Source organism: Homalodisca vitripennis, chromosome X (assembly GCF_021130785.1).
Source record: "Homalodisca vitripennis isolate AUS2020 chromosome X, UT_GWSS_2.1, whole genome shotgun sequence".
In the NCBI taxonomy this organism is placed as follows: Eukaryota; Metazoa; Arthropoda; class Insecta; order Hemiptera; family Cicadellidae; genus Homalodisca; species Homalodisca vitripennis.
In genome coordinates this window covers 85877736-85894962 of record NC_060215.1, presented here as the reverse complement: position 1 = coordinate 85894962, position 17227 = coordinate 85877736, and the positions used below count along the sequence as shown (strand labels likewise).

At 32.9% G+C, this 17227-nt stretch overlaps 1 protein-coding gene across 2 annotated transcripts in view; it reads right to left on the bottom strand.

The window, feature by feature from the left end:
* The window catches only part of LOC124369299, a 137123-nt gene extending 122545 nt beyond the window's left edge, over positions 1-14578 (bottom strand). Inside the window, exons 1-2 of one of the 2 annotated variants that reach the window (XM_046827235.1) lie at positions 14194-14578; positions 996-1121 (exon numbers count right to left, since the gene is read on the bottom strand). In XM_046827235.1, the coding sequence (XP_046683191.1) occupies positions 996-1121; positions 14194-14328 (261 nt within the window). In that variant the 5' untranslated portion in view covers positions 14329-14578. The remainder of the gene's footprint in view (positions 1-995; positions 1122-14193) is intronic. The other variant, XM_046827236.1, reaches the window with a different exon arrangement.
* Between the last annotated feature and the right edge of the window lie 2649 nt (positions 14579-17227).

Genomic DNA, 17227 nt, shown 5'->3' with positions numbered 1-17227 from the left:
AGGATACCATGGCCCTTGCTTCAATAAACATGTTTGTAAATAAAATAATATAAGAAGAAAAATATATTAAATAGTGTATATACTGATGATATGTGTAATAAAATTGACAAGAAGGGCTATTTAGAATGAATGGTAAGTGTATATACAGATATTTTTCGAATTATATGTATGTTTGTTACTAAGGCTTATTTCTATCTAACTTGTAGTTTTTATTATAAATGGCTATATTTTATTTATTTATCACACAATCTTCATAAAAATGTATAATTCTATAGAGAATTATATATTATTTAGAAATATACGATCACCCATGGTAAAATTTTTTCTATTTTTATTAGTTTTGGGGGGGTCAAAGTTGAGTTTTTGGATTTCTTTTATTTTTTATTTTTAAATTTTTGTATGGATTTTTTTACAAAACAGATTTTTTACTTCAATGAAAATGAAATCCAATTTCATTCTGAACACATCAGTACCAAAATCTTATTTATACATGCAAAGGAGCCCAGTTTATGATTTTTTTTGTTAACCCTTACAAATGTACATGTTTTAGAGTGTGCGGTTTTTGAGGCCACCTACAAAAAGGGGGTGGTAAGTTTTTGGGAGACAGCAATTTTTGGTCTGGTCTCCAATGGGTTAATGTAAAAATTAATCTAAGATACGAAGAATGAGAATAATTTTGAAAAAACTGCAACTGTTTTAATTCAATGAGTAATAATCAAAAATGTGACAAAAATTCCAAAAAATGTACATTTAATTTTTACTTTAGTGGTATGATTTCAAGAAAGGACTAGTGGTTTAAAAAAAGGAATTTTCAAAATATATAATAATAATAATTTGTATATTATTTGTAATTTCAACTACAGAGTTTAAAAAATGTATTACTAACAATGACCAATTTCATACATTAAATTATGTGACCAAAGGAGGTCTCACTTTCTGTTAGGCTAAAAGAAAATTAATTCAGAAACTTATGTTTAAAAAATATTGAAACTTACCTTAAATAGCTCACTTTTTCCTTCTCGATCTTTAGGATTTTTATACGTAATTGCTTCGTCTAGAAGGGCTCTTAACTGACCTTCATCCAGTGTTAGGACTTCTTTTTCCTCAATTTGTTTAGGAGTCTACAAAAAAGGAAATGTTTTGAATTACAAAAACACACAGCTTAATCGCAATAAAGACTTTCATCTCAAACAATATCTAATTAAACATTTTTTTTTTTATCTCTACTGAAACCGGTGCCTGTATTCTACTCATATTTCCGGAACCACACATCATCAGCTGTAATTATGATCAAAGAATAGCATTGATTATTGATTTATTTTTGTTATTTTTAGTTCTGGTATTTTTGCTTCCTGGTGGTCATTAATCAATACAATTATACTTCACATTCAAGGGATAGTAATATTTATTCTTGTTCCAAATCGGTTTCTTATATTATGATATGGTAAATTTCAGTTACTAACAGAAAACTTAAATTTGGTTGGTATAATGCATAAGTAACCACTTAACAATCAAAAGGAGGTAGTTCGGTTATTGATGTAAGTAGTAGACATTAGAAGAATACACCATACATGCAATTTAGGCTATTCCACTGCTGCAAAACAATATTGTTGATTTCCAATATGTACGTCACTTGCAACCATAATAAAGACAGCGAATTATTTTTCTACCATCACTGGTGTAATTTGAGAAATCTGATAGGAAGCCCCATCTTCTCACTCCATCCAGTAGTCAAAGTCAAAACTAATACGAGGCGTGTTCAGAAAGTACTGTTTAAAAAAAAAGAGAAAAAAGTAAAACAACTTCCGAGTCTCTTAGTTTTGTATACGTCAGTGACAATTTTTGGAACCCATCAGGAACACAGCTTGTGATAACCTAAGTGGTCTGTAACAATATCGTACAAAAAAGTGTGTGAAATTTGTTGCAAATTGTCAGATAGCGTTGTCATAGTGAAACGTCTGTTCTCTTGGATTTTTTTTGTCAACTGCCCTTACCAGATCATTGGTGACGAGAGAGAAGGCCGAGAGCTCCACTTCTCATTATGCACATTTGTTCGACCGCCATTGAACATTCTAACCCACTTTCTCACCACTTCTTCACTAATCATGTCTTCCCCGTAAACATCTCGAAGTTGACGATAAATTTTAGCCAGTTTCACATTCTTTGCGTTCAAAAATCTTACTACAGAACAAATCTCACAATCAGCGGGATCACTAATTGTCTTAAACATTCAGAGAAAACTGAAAACACAACGTATAACAACTAAAATAGTGTGAGTCAACAGCCAGTGAACAAGGATAACTAGTGCACATGCGCAGAACACCGATTGCAGCACTACGGTGGCAGTAGAATGAAACGGTACTTACTTTCTAATTACACCTCGTAATAGTATCACACAAACAATTCTGAACATGACACTGCTTTTGCAGTTAGCAACATTGTGAATTTACTTATGAAGCGTACAGTAAACTTAAGTAAAGTTTTGTTCAATCTTAGTGTGTGATTCCAGAGCATAAAATGTGTACAGAACACAATGAATATATGTGGTTAATTGAGAACATTTATTTCCTAACAAAATATCTTATTACACATGTGAATTTGAGCAGTAAAGAAAAAAACTAAATTGCCCTAAAAGTGTTCGTTTTCTAGAACTTAATGAAAAAAAAAACTTGACTTGGTTGGATAAAATAACAATTTTAGTGGAAACTGTTTAAACTGTAGATTTTTAGTAATGTGTTGTATGTTCAGGGTTCCCACTTAATCTAAGTAATCAAATTCATGGCTCATTCATAGTAACAAATTATTTCACGGCTACAATGTTTTTGTAAACGTTACCAATTAAACAAATTTAAAAAGATGGTGTTGAGAAGGGGACATTATTTAAGACTTGATGACTCAGACACGAAGGAACGATTAATTATTTAAAACTTTTCCTTATTTCACTAACAATGTCAATAGTTCGTACAGAAATAGAGCAATACTAAAATAATACGAATTAATTTAAGAGAAGTAGCAAGTGCTGAACGATGAGTAAATTGCTAAATAAGGAGCATAAAAAGGCATAACCCTCACAGCTTGTATCATTCCAAACTCTTATTATTAATCATCAAAACAACTACAAAACCTAAATTGATATGAGATGTTTTTCTGCTTAACCTAATGTATTAATAATTAATTAATAAATTAAGTAAAATATGAAAAGGTTTTAGGTTACATATAATTAGGTGGAGTCGGCAAAGTAGTGGTAATCAACAAATCAAAATAATAAAAAGGAAATATAACAAAGGTAAATTTATCAAAGGTAATTCTTTTTTTTAATTGGCAAAACATTTTTACTATAACCATTGCTATAAGAGGTCAAGAAACACTTTTTCCATTGATAAAGAAATTAATTTTGCCCATCACAACAACTGTAAGCGATTGTTGGCATAACTGTAATTGTTTACCAACAGCACATACAACTTTATAGACCCAGACAATAGTGCACAATCTCACAATATCAAGAACCAAGATTTTGTTGACCATACAACATATAAACATGCCATTAGGCTCGTCATATTACACACCTGATGCGAAGTTTGAATTAAGGTTCGGCGGTACAGCACAACAAGTATCACCTTCACAGCGTTACGGCCGAGCTTGATTTTAAAGAAATTCTCTGATTACTAAACTAGAATCCATCACATTTGGTGTGTGTCATATAGCTTTACTATATGGCAGGACATCAAACCTCTAAACCCATATATACCCAGAATATGGAGTATATAAACGGTTACTCTAATATACGGTTGTACTAATAGAGGGTTGATACTGACCCCATGGGCTTATACAGGTTAATGCTCCTTCACACTCAGTGAAGGCACCACTGACTAATATTATTAACCTTATTAGCACCAGACATTTTTGGAATGTTAGTCAATAATACCAAATGTATTTCTACAGGTGTTATCCAAAACTGTCAAGCCATTTTTATCAATATGCATACGGTTATTATAAAATATCCTAACTTTGTTATTTATTGGCTAATTTTAATAATTTTTTTTGTAGTTTTGAACACAAATCTGTGTATTAACACTGAATATACTAAAAACGTCTTGTACTACAAGAAAAATAAAAAATTGCAATAAAATCTTTAAAATGTTTACTTTTCTAATTTTCAGGTTTGACACTTAAATCAGTTGACAAAAAAACAACTCTCATAGTCAATAAAGTCAAGCACACTTTATAAAATATAAAAGAAAACTTTATTTTAAACATATCCACTAATTTTTTATCAAATTATCACCCAAAATAAAAAATATGATAGCATTTTCTTAACGCTGCTCGCTTTTTTATGAGGAACCAAAATGCATATCTTGATTAGCAAAATGTCCATGTCCATTACTGACTTTTCTTATGTGATAGCCATAATAATAACTAAATAACACTGTTTGATAGAATAAAAAAGAATAGGCCTAACATGTTTTAGGATATTAACTAATATTAACAATGATAAAAAGAAATATCAGTTAAAAAGATGTCATTCAGGTACTCTTCCTCCATTACTCTTCTATGAGTATTTTCACTCAGTGAAGACTCTGAACAATTCATAATACTGCACTAGAAGCCTAAATTACACACACACAATTATATCATAATTATAAACAAAGATAAACATAACCACCACATTCTAACAGAATACTCGCTAAAACAGTAGACTGACAACCATGAAAACAAAGTGTCACGGCTACGACATCATTGACAACTGGCCAACTTGATCTTAAACTTTTGTCATTATTATTGATTGAGTAGTTGTATTTGTACACTATACAACATGCTTGATAGAAAGTATATATATTTTTAATGTGAATACATATAAAATACACGTAAAAATATAACATATTATATTTAAAATTTTGTTTTAAACATAATTTTTACATAACAAATTTTGGTTACAGTAGGAATTTATAATAGTTTTAGTTATCTCCGGGAATTAATAATCATACTTTGAATAATTCTTATAACAGTTACTGATGGTACTATCTCGAGGGATATTTTACGTTTCGTCGTGGGCAGGCAGCCCCCACTGATGACGAGATATTAGTAACAACCTGTTCGCTACTAGTTCCTTTAGCAAGGAATTTTTTATTTTATTTTAAGACTTTCCACACTTCAAATAGTTTTATGTTCCTTTTTAATTCATTTTCAGAGATATTTTAAACTTGATAATCAAATAATCAAATATTGTGACATAGATCAAGTAAATTTGTGTAATCAATGTAACACAGTTTTCTTTGTTACTCCACATGTCCGGTCTATGCTCATGAAATCTTATTTGGGCTATGACAACTAATAAGTAACTTAAAAGTAGTAGGAAAAAACATTGATGCTAAGACAGTTAGGTAAACTTTTACCAGGCATATGTAGCAAGATAGTAGAAGGTATGGTTAGTCACTATTACTGTTATTTTATAGTTACCTAAACTAACATAAGCAGTGACCAATACGGGGTTTACTCACGACCCATACAAGATCATGTAAGACATTGCCTAAATGTTACTTCAGCATGAAAAATAGTTCCATTTTTTAAGTTCTATGACTTCATTGCTTGTGACTTTACTCACTTAACCCTATATTGTCTTGGGTAAATATTGGGTTTAGGGACATTCATAAAAACCAATTTAAAAATATTCTTAACTATATAAACTGTCACTATTAACTAACTTAAATTTTCATGAGGAAAGCATTCAAAAGTACCAAAAATAAATAACCTGAACTTATATTAAATACCTGCTTAACATCAGCAAACAAGGGGACAGGCAGAAATCAGATTCTTGATGGGGATAACTAACAAAACAGAAGGTAGGATAACAATGCCACTGACAGGAAAGAGCTGCTAACACCTTTCCTATTGTAAAGTTATAATTTATAATTCAACAGTTGAGTTTCAGGTAGGTTACACTACTGAAAACTCAAATACCTGATTGTCAAGATGTCCACCATATTATGTGACTTTAACATACAACTAGCGTGGAGTAAGGTAAAAAGAAAAATAAGAAAGAAATGTTACAGGTGCCCTTAGTTTAATTCGGTTGAAGGAACTTATCACAGACCTACTCGAATGTAGATCGCACTACCTCCTCAAATATTGTTTATAATTTAATTTATGTTCTGTGAGGTGAAATAATGAAAACTCATTTAACTAGACAACCACAGTCCGACCACCAGGAGAAAGATAGTAACATATGAGGGGTGCAAAGAGGTATTTCAAAGAATCGGATCCAGCCATCTTCCTCTTATTTCACACCTTCGCCTTCGCCTTCCCACCCTCCTCGAACTTCCTTTAGCAATCTTGCTAAAAACATTAGTCGTAGGTTTTGAAGTAAAGTGTTCGTTTCGAGAGAGGTTTGTTCATTGAAATAATTGTGCTTATTTAATTTTATTGTCGATTCGAGTTAATAAACGATGGTTACTACGAGTAGTTGCTATAGGGAAAAAAACAATATATACTGAAGTCCCTCTGGAAAAAAGAGACTGTGTAAAATGCTACGCGAAATTGGTCTTAAGTGGAAGAAATGTGGTAGTAAACACAAAATACTCATTGAACGTCCAGACATTGTTAGTTGGAGAGTTAAGTATCTTCAAAATATTGTAAAGGTGAGAAGTGAGAACAGGAAAGTATCTTATATGGACGAAAGTTAGGTAGGTTCTAATTAAACCTTCCATAAATGTTTGCAAAGTGAAGATAAAACTGGTTTTTGACTAATAACAGAGGAGATAATAGACTTATCATTGAACAAATAGGCTCTAGCGATGGGTTTCTGGATGGAGCAGAACTTCTATTTCAGGGGCATATCAATATGAGACTACCATAAATAAAACTTTTTTTGATTAATGGGCAGGAGAAAAAAAATCCTGCCCTTGCTTCCACCTGAATCAGTTATTGTAATGGACAATGCTCCTTCCCATGACCTCCAACTAAATGTTCAGTTAAGTATGAGATGATAAAGTGGCTTCAGAGGCAGCGACTTCAATGTGATATGGACATGAAAAAGGCCAATTTGTTGGATTTAATTAATAAGCACAAACCAGTTGAAAAAGCGTATAAGATTGACACACTGCTAAAACATCATGGCCATAATGTTGTGAGGCTACCACCATAAATGTGTGACACCTGTCTCCAGGTGGTCAGACTGTACTGTAACTCCCCATGTTTTTAACTGGGGAAACAACAATATGCTATTAGTTTTGATTATTAATGGATGTCTGTATTGTTGTATGATAGCACTTACATGATCTGAGCTTGAATTTAGATATTATATTGAGCAATGTTTTTTACTAGAGGTGCGGAGTGGCAGCACTGAGGCCCTCACTTCTGGCCAGAGGTATTTCCGATCGGTACTTTCCCATACTCAGATTACATTAGATATTTTGTACGGAAAATACCAATCATAAATGCCCCTGGTCAGAAGTACAGGATTCAGTGGTTGCTTTCAACGTCGTTATCTGCTTTATCTGGTGATGATCTTGACTAGTGCTACTTGACCGAACAACAATATAGACATCTAACAATAATGAAAACACATAATACCTATATTGTAATTTTCTTTAGTAAAAAAACTACGCATATTTATAATACACAAGTACACCCCTAAAATTCAAATACATAACTTTAGTGCAATATATAGTATATCACCACCTAGAAATTCTTTATGAAAATGAAGACATACTATTTTAAGAAATTAAGGTACTATCTTATTATTACACGAGGAATTCTGTCCCTATCTACTACTTATTATTACAAAATATAAGTAGGTTATCGTAAATATTATGTTCCTAGTAGTATCAAAGTTATCACCTTTACAAATACTTACATGATCTGAGTTTGATTTTGGGTACTATTTGAAGAAATATTTTTCATCACCTTCTACCTTCTTCGAGCACTGCATTGATGGCCAGGGGCGTTTCCGATAAGTACAATTTCAACCTCACATAAGTAAATATAAACTTAACGGCTGGAATGGCAAAATACGAGTTTCACGTTATTAACCTATTGGTATCGTCCTCCTGAACAAAACAATATAAGGTGGAAATGGCAAAAAATGAAGTTATAGAACATCAAAAATGGAACTACTTTTCTCAAATGCAGCATATTTCATTATTCTACAGATGTAACGTGGTCTTATGATCATTAGTCAACCTCATATTGATTGCTGTCGATGTTGGCCACATCTTTGGATGCGTAAAATAACAATAATGCTGAAATCAGAGGAATTTGACACAAGCAAAAGACAATTTTGTTAATTTACACCTAAGAATAAAAGTTCATATCAGCCTGAAACAAGTGCTTCCGGCACTCTAAAGATGCTGCTGCAGCCCGTGCTGATGGTGAGAAACAAAAAAATATCCCCCAAGGTAGTAGCTATCAGTAGAAAATCAGACTCTAAATAGTTTAATCATTAATGCCTCCGGCCATTACTGCTTTAAAGAAAACGTAAAAAAAAAACAAACAATTATTGTAAATCCACCTGACCATAACTTCCTACTACCTTGAAAGAAAAGTAGTTCCACTTTTAATGTTCCAAAATTCATTATTTGTTAATACCAAACTCTAAAACCTTATATTGCTTTGTTCGGTTGAACAATAGCAATAGGTTAATAATGCAAATCTTGTTTCTAGTTTCAATAAAAATAAATTGGAAAATAATGCATACAGATTGATTGAAATTGCAACAAACCAATAAATAGTGTAAAAACAAACATAAATATGCTAAACTGACGTAACCATAATTAGTACTTGCATACCACGTGGAAGCTTCTAATCACGTAAAAAAAGGTTTTCTTGATTTAAAAATAAGACACGATTACACAAATAACTTATACTCAAACTCTGAAAAAAACACGATGACAAATTAAAAAGGAATACATTAATTTCCTAATATTTTAACTGCTAATGCACTGTAATTCGCAAAAAACATGTCAATAACTTTCAAAACTGAATAACTTTATTAGAGTTAACACGCTGTAATGAACAAGTTCAAGACGACGGTATAATTCCAGACTTTTTCATTTTAAATTGAATTTTTCAATAATAATAATGGCAAAACACTGTAATTTTGCTTCACGTTTAAACGTCTAAACTTAATGAGAAATGTATGTAGGCTTCCAGATTTTGCACAAACAAAATTATTTCTATATGTTTTATTAATGTTTCTCCGTGTACCCCAAGGGGTACGTAAAAATTAATTTACATTACAAATTAAGCAATCATGTACCAGAGGAGTTACATGATAGTCTAATGTACTTATTTAAGCGTGGGATCACACATAACAAATCACCAAGAGAGGCAAACAATAAAAACGCAATAGGGAAATTCATATCAGCGTGTACTCTTAACGGGCGCACAATGCGCTTTATGAAAGTACAGTGTGTAACCAATGGAGTACACGACAGTAATTGTGAGAGATCGTGTGTACCCGATGAAGTACGTGTATGTGTCATGGTGAACATGTTAACTCTTTGACTAGTAATCCTGCAACATATTTGGGAGCACCCTACGTGCTGCCCACAATAATACCGATAGCTGTGCGGTAAGCACTATGGTACTAAACAGTTTTCAGAATAATGTTTCGTGACGAATAATCTCTTAATGAATATGAATGCGATCTAGCGGAATAAATAAGAAACAGTTTAAAGTAGTTTTCGTCGTTCCCACTAGATCGCAGATGTTCTTTCAAACCCAATAAGACTGTATTCAGACCATATGACAGTGTTAAATCAGTTGTTACAAGTTATCAACTGATTCTATTTCTGTTAGTAGTGAATACACGTTGAACCTCATGTTTAAGATACCGATTGCCCTGTGAACGTTTTATTGTCTTTACCGTGAGTACATGATACCGTGGCTGTTTGTGTAATTACCGATGGAGAGATTCCATACGGGCCCTGGCCTGGCGATGTGCAGTGGTCTACTTGTCATTTGGAGGAGTGGGGGTAACGCTTCCTCAATCTGTATCGCGGAGCTGTGTGATGAGGACCTCGCGCATGCTTGTTCAACACTCTTCTTGCCTCTGTGATACTTGCACTGTTTTGCGCTGTTACTATTTACAGGATTTCCGTGTTCCGTGTGATATTTCTGAAATGACGTGTGTAAACTTCATGAAAAAAGTTGGAAGTGGCAAAGTAAATCATAGCCAAGCTCGAGAATTCGTAGCAAACGTTTATGAATACATGAAACATGAGAAAGAAAGTGGCGCCGCAATAAACATAAACAATGTTCTCGTCCGTGTAAAAGCTGCAACTGGCGTGCCATTGACAACTATAAAAAAATAGAGGAAAAAAGTAATTCAAGACAATGCAGAATTCAGCACTACGAAAATAAATCGAAATTGTACTAAACCTAAAACCGATCTAGACAATTTTGATATAGGTGTTATTAGGAGGACTATAAATGAATTTCACCGAATTCATGGTGAAAAACCAACAATAAAATCTCTGCTATCTGTTCTGAAAAGTTCAATTAATTTTAAAGGTAGTTCTTTCTCTCTTCGATGCATTTTAAAGAAATTGAACATTAGATGGAAGAAGACTACTAATGACAGAAAAGTATTGGTAGGAATAATACACAATTTCAATTGTATACATTAACGTTTAAATTCAGATAGAAATATTTTAATTGTTGCTATTGGAAGTATGTTAACTATACTGCCAATGTTAAATTTGTCTAACATGTGTTCAAATAATCGTACGCAGCACGCAGATCCAGCTCACTGACAATAATGACAGGGCAAGCTTTGTGGCGCAGTGGCAGTCAGCCCCTCCCCTCTTACGACGGCTTCTCTCACTCTGTCCCACACCACTCACCTGTCGCGCTTCTCAGGACCCGTATGGAATCTCTCGATCTATACTGATTATATAAAATAGGGTGACTGAGAACACTGAGAAAATTTTTTGGCTAAGATGCTCCCCTGAGACTTACTGCTCTGATTTTCCCACCACCATCCCCGCTAAAGATAAGAAGGACAAGCCAAAAACAGCATGCCACCTGTGCAGATAGACCAGCGCCGGCAAGCAGCGGTGCCGGGACTGCAACGTTCCACTTTTGTGTGTCCGACTGTTTTCGCGCCTTTAACCCTTTGAACCCCAGACCAAAATATTGATGGTGGAAAAAACGTACCAAAATCATTTGACCTAAGAACTACCGAGAATCCCCGGAGCAGAAACAGCTGTTTTGCATACTGTTTGTAAAAAATTAATACTTTTGCTATTTTTTATGCTATTGTCTTGTATTACACACCAAAATGTCCAGAATGAAATTGTATACACAGAAAAAGATTAGTCTGAAGTATAAAAAAAATGTTTAACAGCATTAACATAATTTTAAAATATATGTATATAGATTTTTAGGCAAAAAAATTGATTTTAAGATTTTTTAATTAAAAAATAAGAAATATTTTTACTATGGACACCCACATTTTATTTTTTCTAAATTTAGTTTTGTGTATGTACAAAAAAAATTATATTGATATCTCTAAAAATAAACTTTTTTTGAATTTTTATATAAAAGTATGCGACTTGTAAAAACCTCTAGGCGTACAACACAAAAATCACTGATATTACCTAAATAAATAAATTAGTAAATAAATAAATAAAAAAATTAGTATTTTAATAAAATACATATAAATATGTATTAATACTCATAAAATAAGTATTTTACGATTTCAAATAAATATGTATTAAACGCATATACCATGGCGACGATATTACGTCGCCCGGGGATTCTCGCAACTTCATTGGCGACGATACATCGTCGCCGCGGGGATCTTCGCATATTTTCTCTCGGCGACGATATTTCGTCGCCTGGGGTTCAAAGGGTTAATACCATCAAAGATTTTGGAGGGGATTTGTGTAATGTTACAAAGTTGTACCTATTGTATACCTTAGTAGGCTATGTTTATGAGAAAATACTGAATATTTAATTTTTTCTCATATTTTGTTAGTATGATAATTTTGGTCCACAAATCAATTAATTTTTGTATAAGTACAATAAAAAACTTCAAAAACGTTTAATTGAGTGTTTTCATAATACATTTACTGCAGTAAACCCAAATCACCTAAAAAAAATTCAAGGTAAATCTTAAGCTCAGCGACTACCGCTCCGATCGCCGTAATTTTTTGCATTCTAACACAGGTTAACGTAATTTCACCGAAAAAAATAGTCCCGATTATCGCCGTAGCCGTTTACTCCCCCCCCCAAAAAAAATGTTTGGAAAAAATAAAATTAAAAAAAACCTGACTGACAGTGCATTTATTCGTTTTTTTTTTTTTGTGTTATTAGTTCATAGGGCACGTAATTTCACCGAAAAAAGTAGTCCCGATTATCGCCGTAGCCGTTTACTCCCCCCCCAAAAAAAATTTTGGATAAAATAAAATTTGAAAAACCTGACTGACAATGCATTTATTCGTTTTTTTGGTGTTATTAGTTCGTAGGGTAGTAGTCCATGTACTAATTCTAGTATTTAAACTCGTCTTATCTTATCAGTAATAAACGCGCGTCGCTTATCTTTTGCCTGTAATGAAACCTGCGTTAGTTCTGTCTGAGTGTTGTGTGTGTAAGCAGTTATGCGTGATCTGGGCTTGGACTTTGCAAGCTCGAGTTAATTTTTTTTCTAAAAGAGCAAGCAGCGCAAAGCGCTGCGCAGCGGGCAAGCATCGCGTGATCTGAATTTTGAATAGGCAAGCTAGGGTCTTTTTAGCGTGTGACAAGAACCATCGCAAGCCATGTCAATAACTTCACTAATTATTCCTTGTCTATGTGGGTTCGTTTGTGTACGTCTGGCGGTCAATCGAAGCCGTCCTATAGGTCACGTGACCCGTCCGGCCAATCGGAAACCTTCCTGTTTGTCACGTGGCTACTGTCAATTCATCAAAACGTCCATGGTCGGCCATTGTTTTTAGTTTGATAGTCGAAAATCTTGTTATTTATGTGTTTTGTATTGCCAACATTGTACTGCCGTAAAACTGGTTTTTATATGTTAGCGATAATCGGGACTATTTTTTTCGGTGAAATTACGTTAACCTGTGTTAGTACGAAAAACCTTACGGCGATCGGAGCGGTAGTCGCTGATCTTAATATTTACCAAATTCAAATTAAAAAAAGCTCACTTTTTAGGGTACTCTTACTAGGGAAAAAAACCCACCAGTCAAAGAGTTAACAAACCCCATTGTCAATGAAGATGTACTGAAGGGTAGGCCTACTACATTTTAATTTTAACGCTGATCTGACCACAGAACACTCAAATAAGCTATCAGGAGCAGATAACGCTGAAAATCGTGGATAAATCAAGAAGCGCAGTACACAAATATACATTTACATTTTAATTATTTTAAAAAGTTATTTGCGATTACCACCATCTAAAACCATATATACTTTTGTTTAAGAGGATAAACAGAATACGTTAATAAAGTTGAAATTTTGATTAGCTATTCCGGGTCTTAACTGCACTGATACTCTCAGATCATATGCCAGATCGTCCAACATGATCTAACATCAGAAAAGTACTGGTCGGAAATGCCCCTGGCCAGGGCCATCAGTGCGGGCTTTGAAGGCGCCCTCGACATCACCCTCCTCTTCTTGCGAAAGAAGAAAAACATCCCTCAAGACAGTACCTAAATTCAAGCTCAGATAACGTGAGTACTGGGAAAGGTTAACATTGTATAATAAACATGTATGTATTTACCTCCATAAATCACATATATAATAAAAAGTAGTTGATAAGGACAGAGTGCCTCCGTATATAATACCAAAGTACCGAAAAGGTTAAAATTGAGATCTTTTTAGACAATGCGATTAAAGTAAAAATTATTCCTTGCATTGTTCTAGAGAATAAAGCAATAAGGTAATAACGATGAAATAATGATTTACCACTCCAGCTAATAATTTCATATTTAGGACTACCTCTACTTCAGTAGCAGCAATGTAACAGGTAGCCTATATTGAAAAAGTACATTAAGTATAGTTATTAATTAGTGATTTCCATAACTTTAGACAAGTTAATAACACATTCTCCCTTCAGGCAATGTATTATAATTAGAATGGTCTACTTTTGTCTCAACTTAAGTTATCATTGCTAAGAAATTATAGACAGCATGAAGTAAAATTAGACACAATGTACCAAGACAATTGATTTGAAGTAAATTTGTCAATCAATCATACCTGTTCTGAACGACACGCCAGACTATTTTCTGAAGATTCTTCGTTTTCTACTGTGTAGATGGTATTGCCTACATCACCTTTTTCCTCCTTATCAGGAGTTTTTGTTTCGGTGCCTTGCTCAGGCCATGGTGCCATTTTGTGACAGTTAGTAACTTATCGGCCACAAGTGAAACATGCCGTTCCACGAAAGTTTAAAATTGTCCATGGCAAATATGGAAACTCAAATATTATGCTGGGAAATAGTCCAATTATCCAAGTAATACAAGTAACCTACTATCGACGATAAAACTGGCAATTTAGTTAAATTACCATATACCACATATCCAAGAGAAGATACCTCTTTAGACTGTAAAACCCGTATACCTGTGAGTGTGAATTTTATTCGTTTGGTGGTTGATAGTGGTGTAGGTATCATTGTGACCAACATTAAAGATAAAAATTCTATTACAAGTAGCCTAGCGTAAATATATGTGTATATATTGTTTATATATATAACAAACAACAATGTATTCATATTCAAAATAGTTTTAGTTAGTTAAACAGCTAATATAAATACACTCAAAATTTGTAATTCAAACTTTCAATATATAAAACATTGAGTCCCACAGGGATCTATACTCGGCCCTATTCTACTCTGTGCTATCTAAAGAAGTTGCCGGGTGTGATACATGTGGATGGATCGGTGTGCCTCTACGATGAAGATACCAACATCACAATTTCAGGTAAAAGTCAAGAGGGAATTGAGCTTACATCATTTCTAAGTCTTACAACTGTAAAACATTCTTCATACAGAAAAAATCTCCTACTAATTCCAAATAAATCAAATGTCATTTTATTCTATGCAAAACAAACTAGATCAAATATTTATCTAAAAAATGCAAAACTGAATCAAGTAGAAAACTTAAAATTTCTTAGACTAATATTGGACCAACGCTTAAGTTGAGATAAACATGTAGACCACGTGGTAAATAAAATATCCCCTGGCCTTTACGCTCTACGACAAATGTCGAGTTTGTGTAATATTCAAACCTCAAAAACAATTTATCTTGCATTAACCAATTCACACATGTCTTATGGTATAAGCATGTATGGAGCTACAACAAAAAAGAATCTAGACCGAATTCTTCAACAAAAAAAAGATTAGAATCATGTTAAATTTGGAAATCAATGAATCTGTCAAACAACATTTTATAAATTAAGAACCCTTACCGTATATGGTCTAAGTATTTTTCAAACTATCGTGTTTGTGAAATAAAATAAAGATAGGTAGTAAGTGTACCTACATTAGGACCAAATCATGATTATAACACTCGCCATAGAAACTATCCATCATTCCTCACATATACCACATACATATAAAGATGAATACAATATGGATGTGTATATATTGTAGTGATTGTGGTTCCAGCTTGCTCAGAACTTTTGCATTATGTTCATTTTCAATCTCAGACGTGATGATCACGTAACGCCCTTCTTCAAACAATTATCTATATTAAAATTACAAGATCTTCGAGGCTATCACTCACTCATTCTGTTGCACGCTCTTTTAAATACAAATTGTCCCAGTTATCTTTCAAACAACTTTCAATTTATGTCTGAAATAAGTGAACAAAGTACAAGGAGGGATACATCATTATTATCTATACCAATTCATCGAACAACTACCTTAAGTAAGTCGTTTACAGTTTCTGCCTGCCGACTGTGGAATGCCTTACCTATAAACATCAGAGCCATTGATAAGCGCGCTCGCTTTGGGGCGGAGGTAGGGCCTTGATGCTGGAGGCTCAGGGGGTATAGTAGTTGGCGGCTTTGGAATGTGTTACCTAGGGCAACTGAATGCAAGTTGAATGAATGCGTGTATGTCTTATTATAGTTTTGTAAATATTTATAAAGTTACATTAATTATAGATGTTATTTTTTATTATTTTAACGCTAAGATTCTTTTAACGTATGAGGTAAATAAATAGATTTATTTTTAGTTATACATGTATATGTATGTTAGTTTAATTATTTACGAGGTTAAGTGGTAGAGGACTGTATAGTCCTAACTTCGCCTCTAACGAAGATATTTTTCATTTCATTTCATTCCCAAAACATAACTTAGAACTTTTTAATAAAAGGCCCACTACTGCAGGATCCAAATTTTTGTATTTCTTCCAAAAGAATTTTAAAAAATTTCACAAATGTTCATATTTATAACAAAGTTAAAATAATTTTTAATTGAACAATCAGTTTACTCATTTATAGAATATTTTAAGGTAACTTAGTTCATCTTACAATTTAGCTGTTAATATGACATGTTATAAATAGTAACCAAATTGTAAAATCAGTGTTGTCATTTATATACTATTTTGAAGTAAACTTCTTTATTTAATGATTTATGTAGTCACTAAATAGACATATTGTAATATGTCAATTAAGTTTACGTTATTCTGTATTTATACTGTACAAGTATGTATACATTGTGTAAATCTTTAATCAAGTTAAATGAATTGAATAGAAAAGGTTAATATCACTGAGCCTTGCTCATGTTAAATTGAGTGCACTTATTTAATAAAGTTCCGAATGAAGATATATGTATACAATTTTATGCTAATAAGTTTAAATAACTAAACCATTCAAAACGTTGTTAGATGTGAGAATTACAATGGATAGAGTCAACTTCAACTCTTGACAACAAGATTTACATACTTAACGCATGTACGTGGGCTACATGCTTTAAAAATTTGCATTCTTGTGCAAAAACGTAAAATAATAATGAAAATTATCGTTTACTCTGATAACATAAAAGAATAAAAAAAAATACACTAACCTAGTTTGTGACAGGTCAAATTACGACATTTAAATATTCGCTGGGAATTAGCAGACTGTGACGTAAGTAAATCACATGTTATAGGAATTGAGATTTATTTAATTAATAATGGATAAATATGTTAAAGTTTATACGGGAACAAATTCAAATAATAAAAATGAGTTAAACATAACCAAAATTCGTTTTTACAAAAGTACCAAATAAAATTAGCAAAAAAGCCAA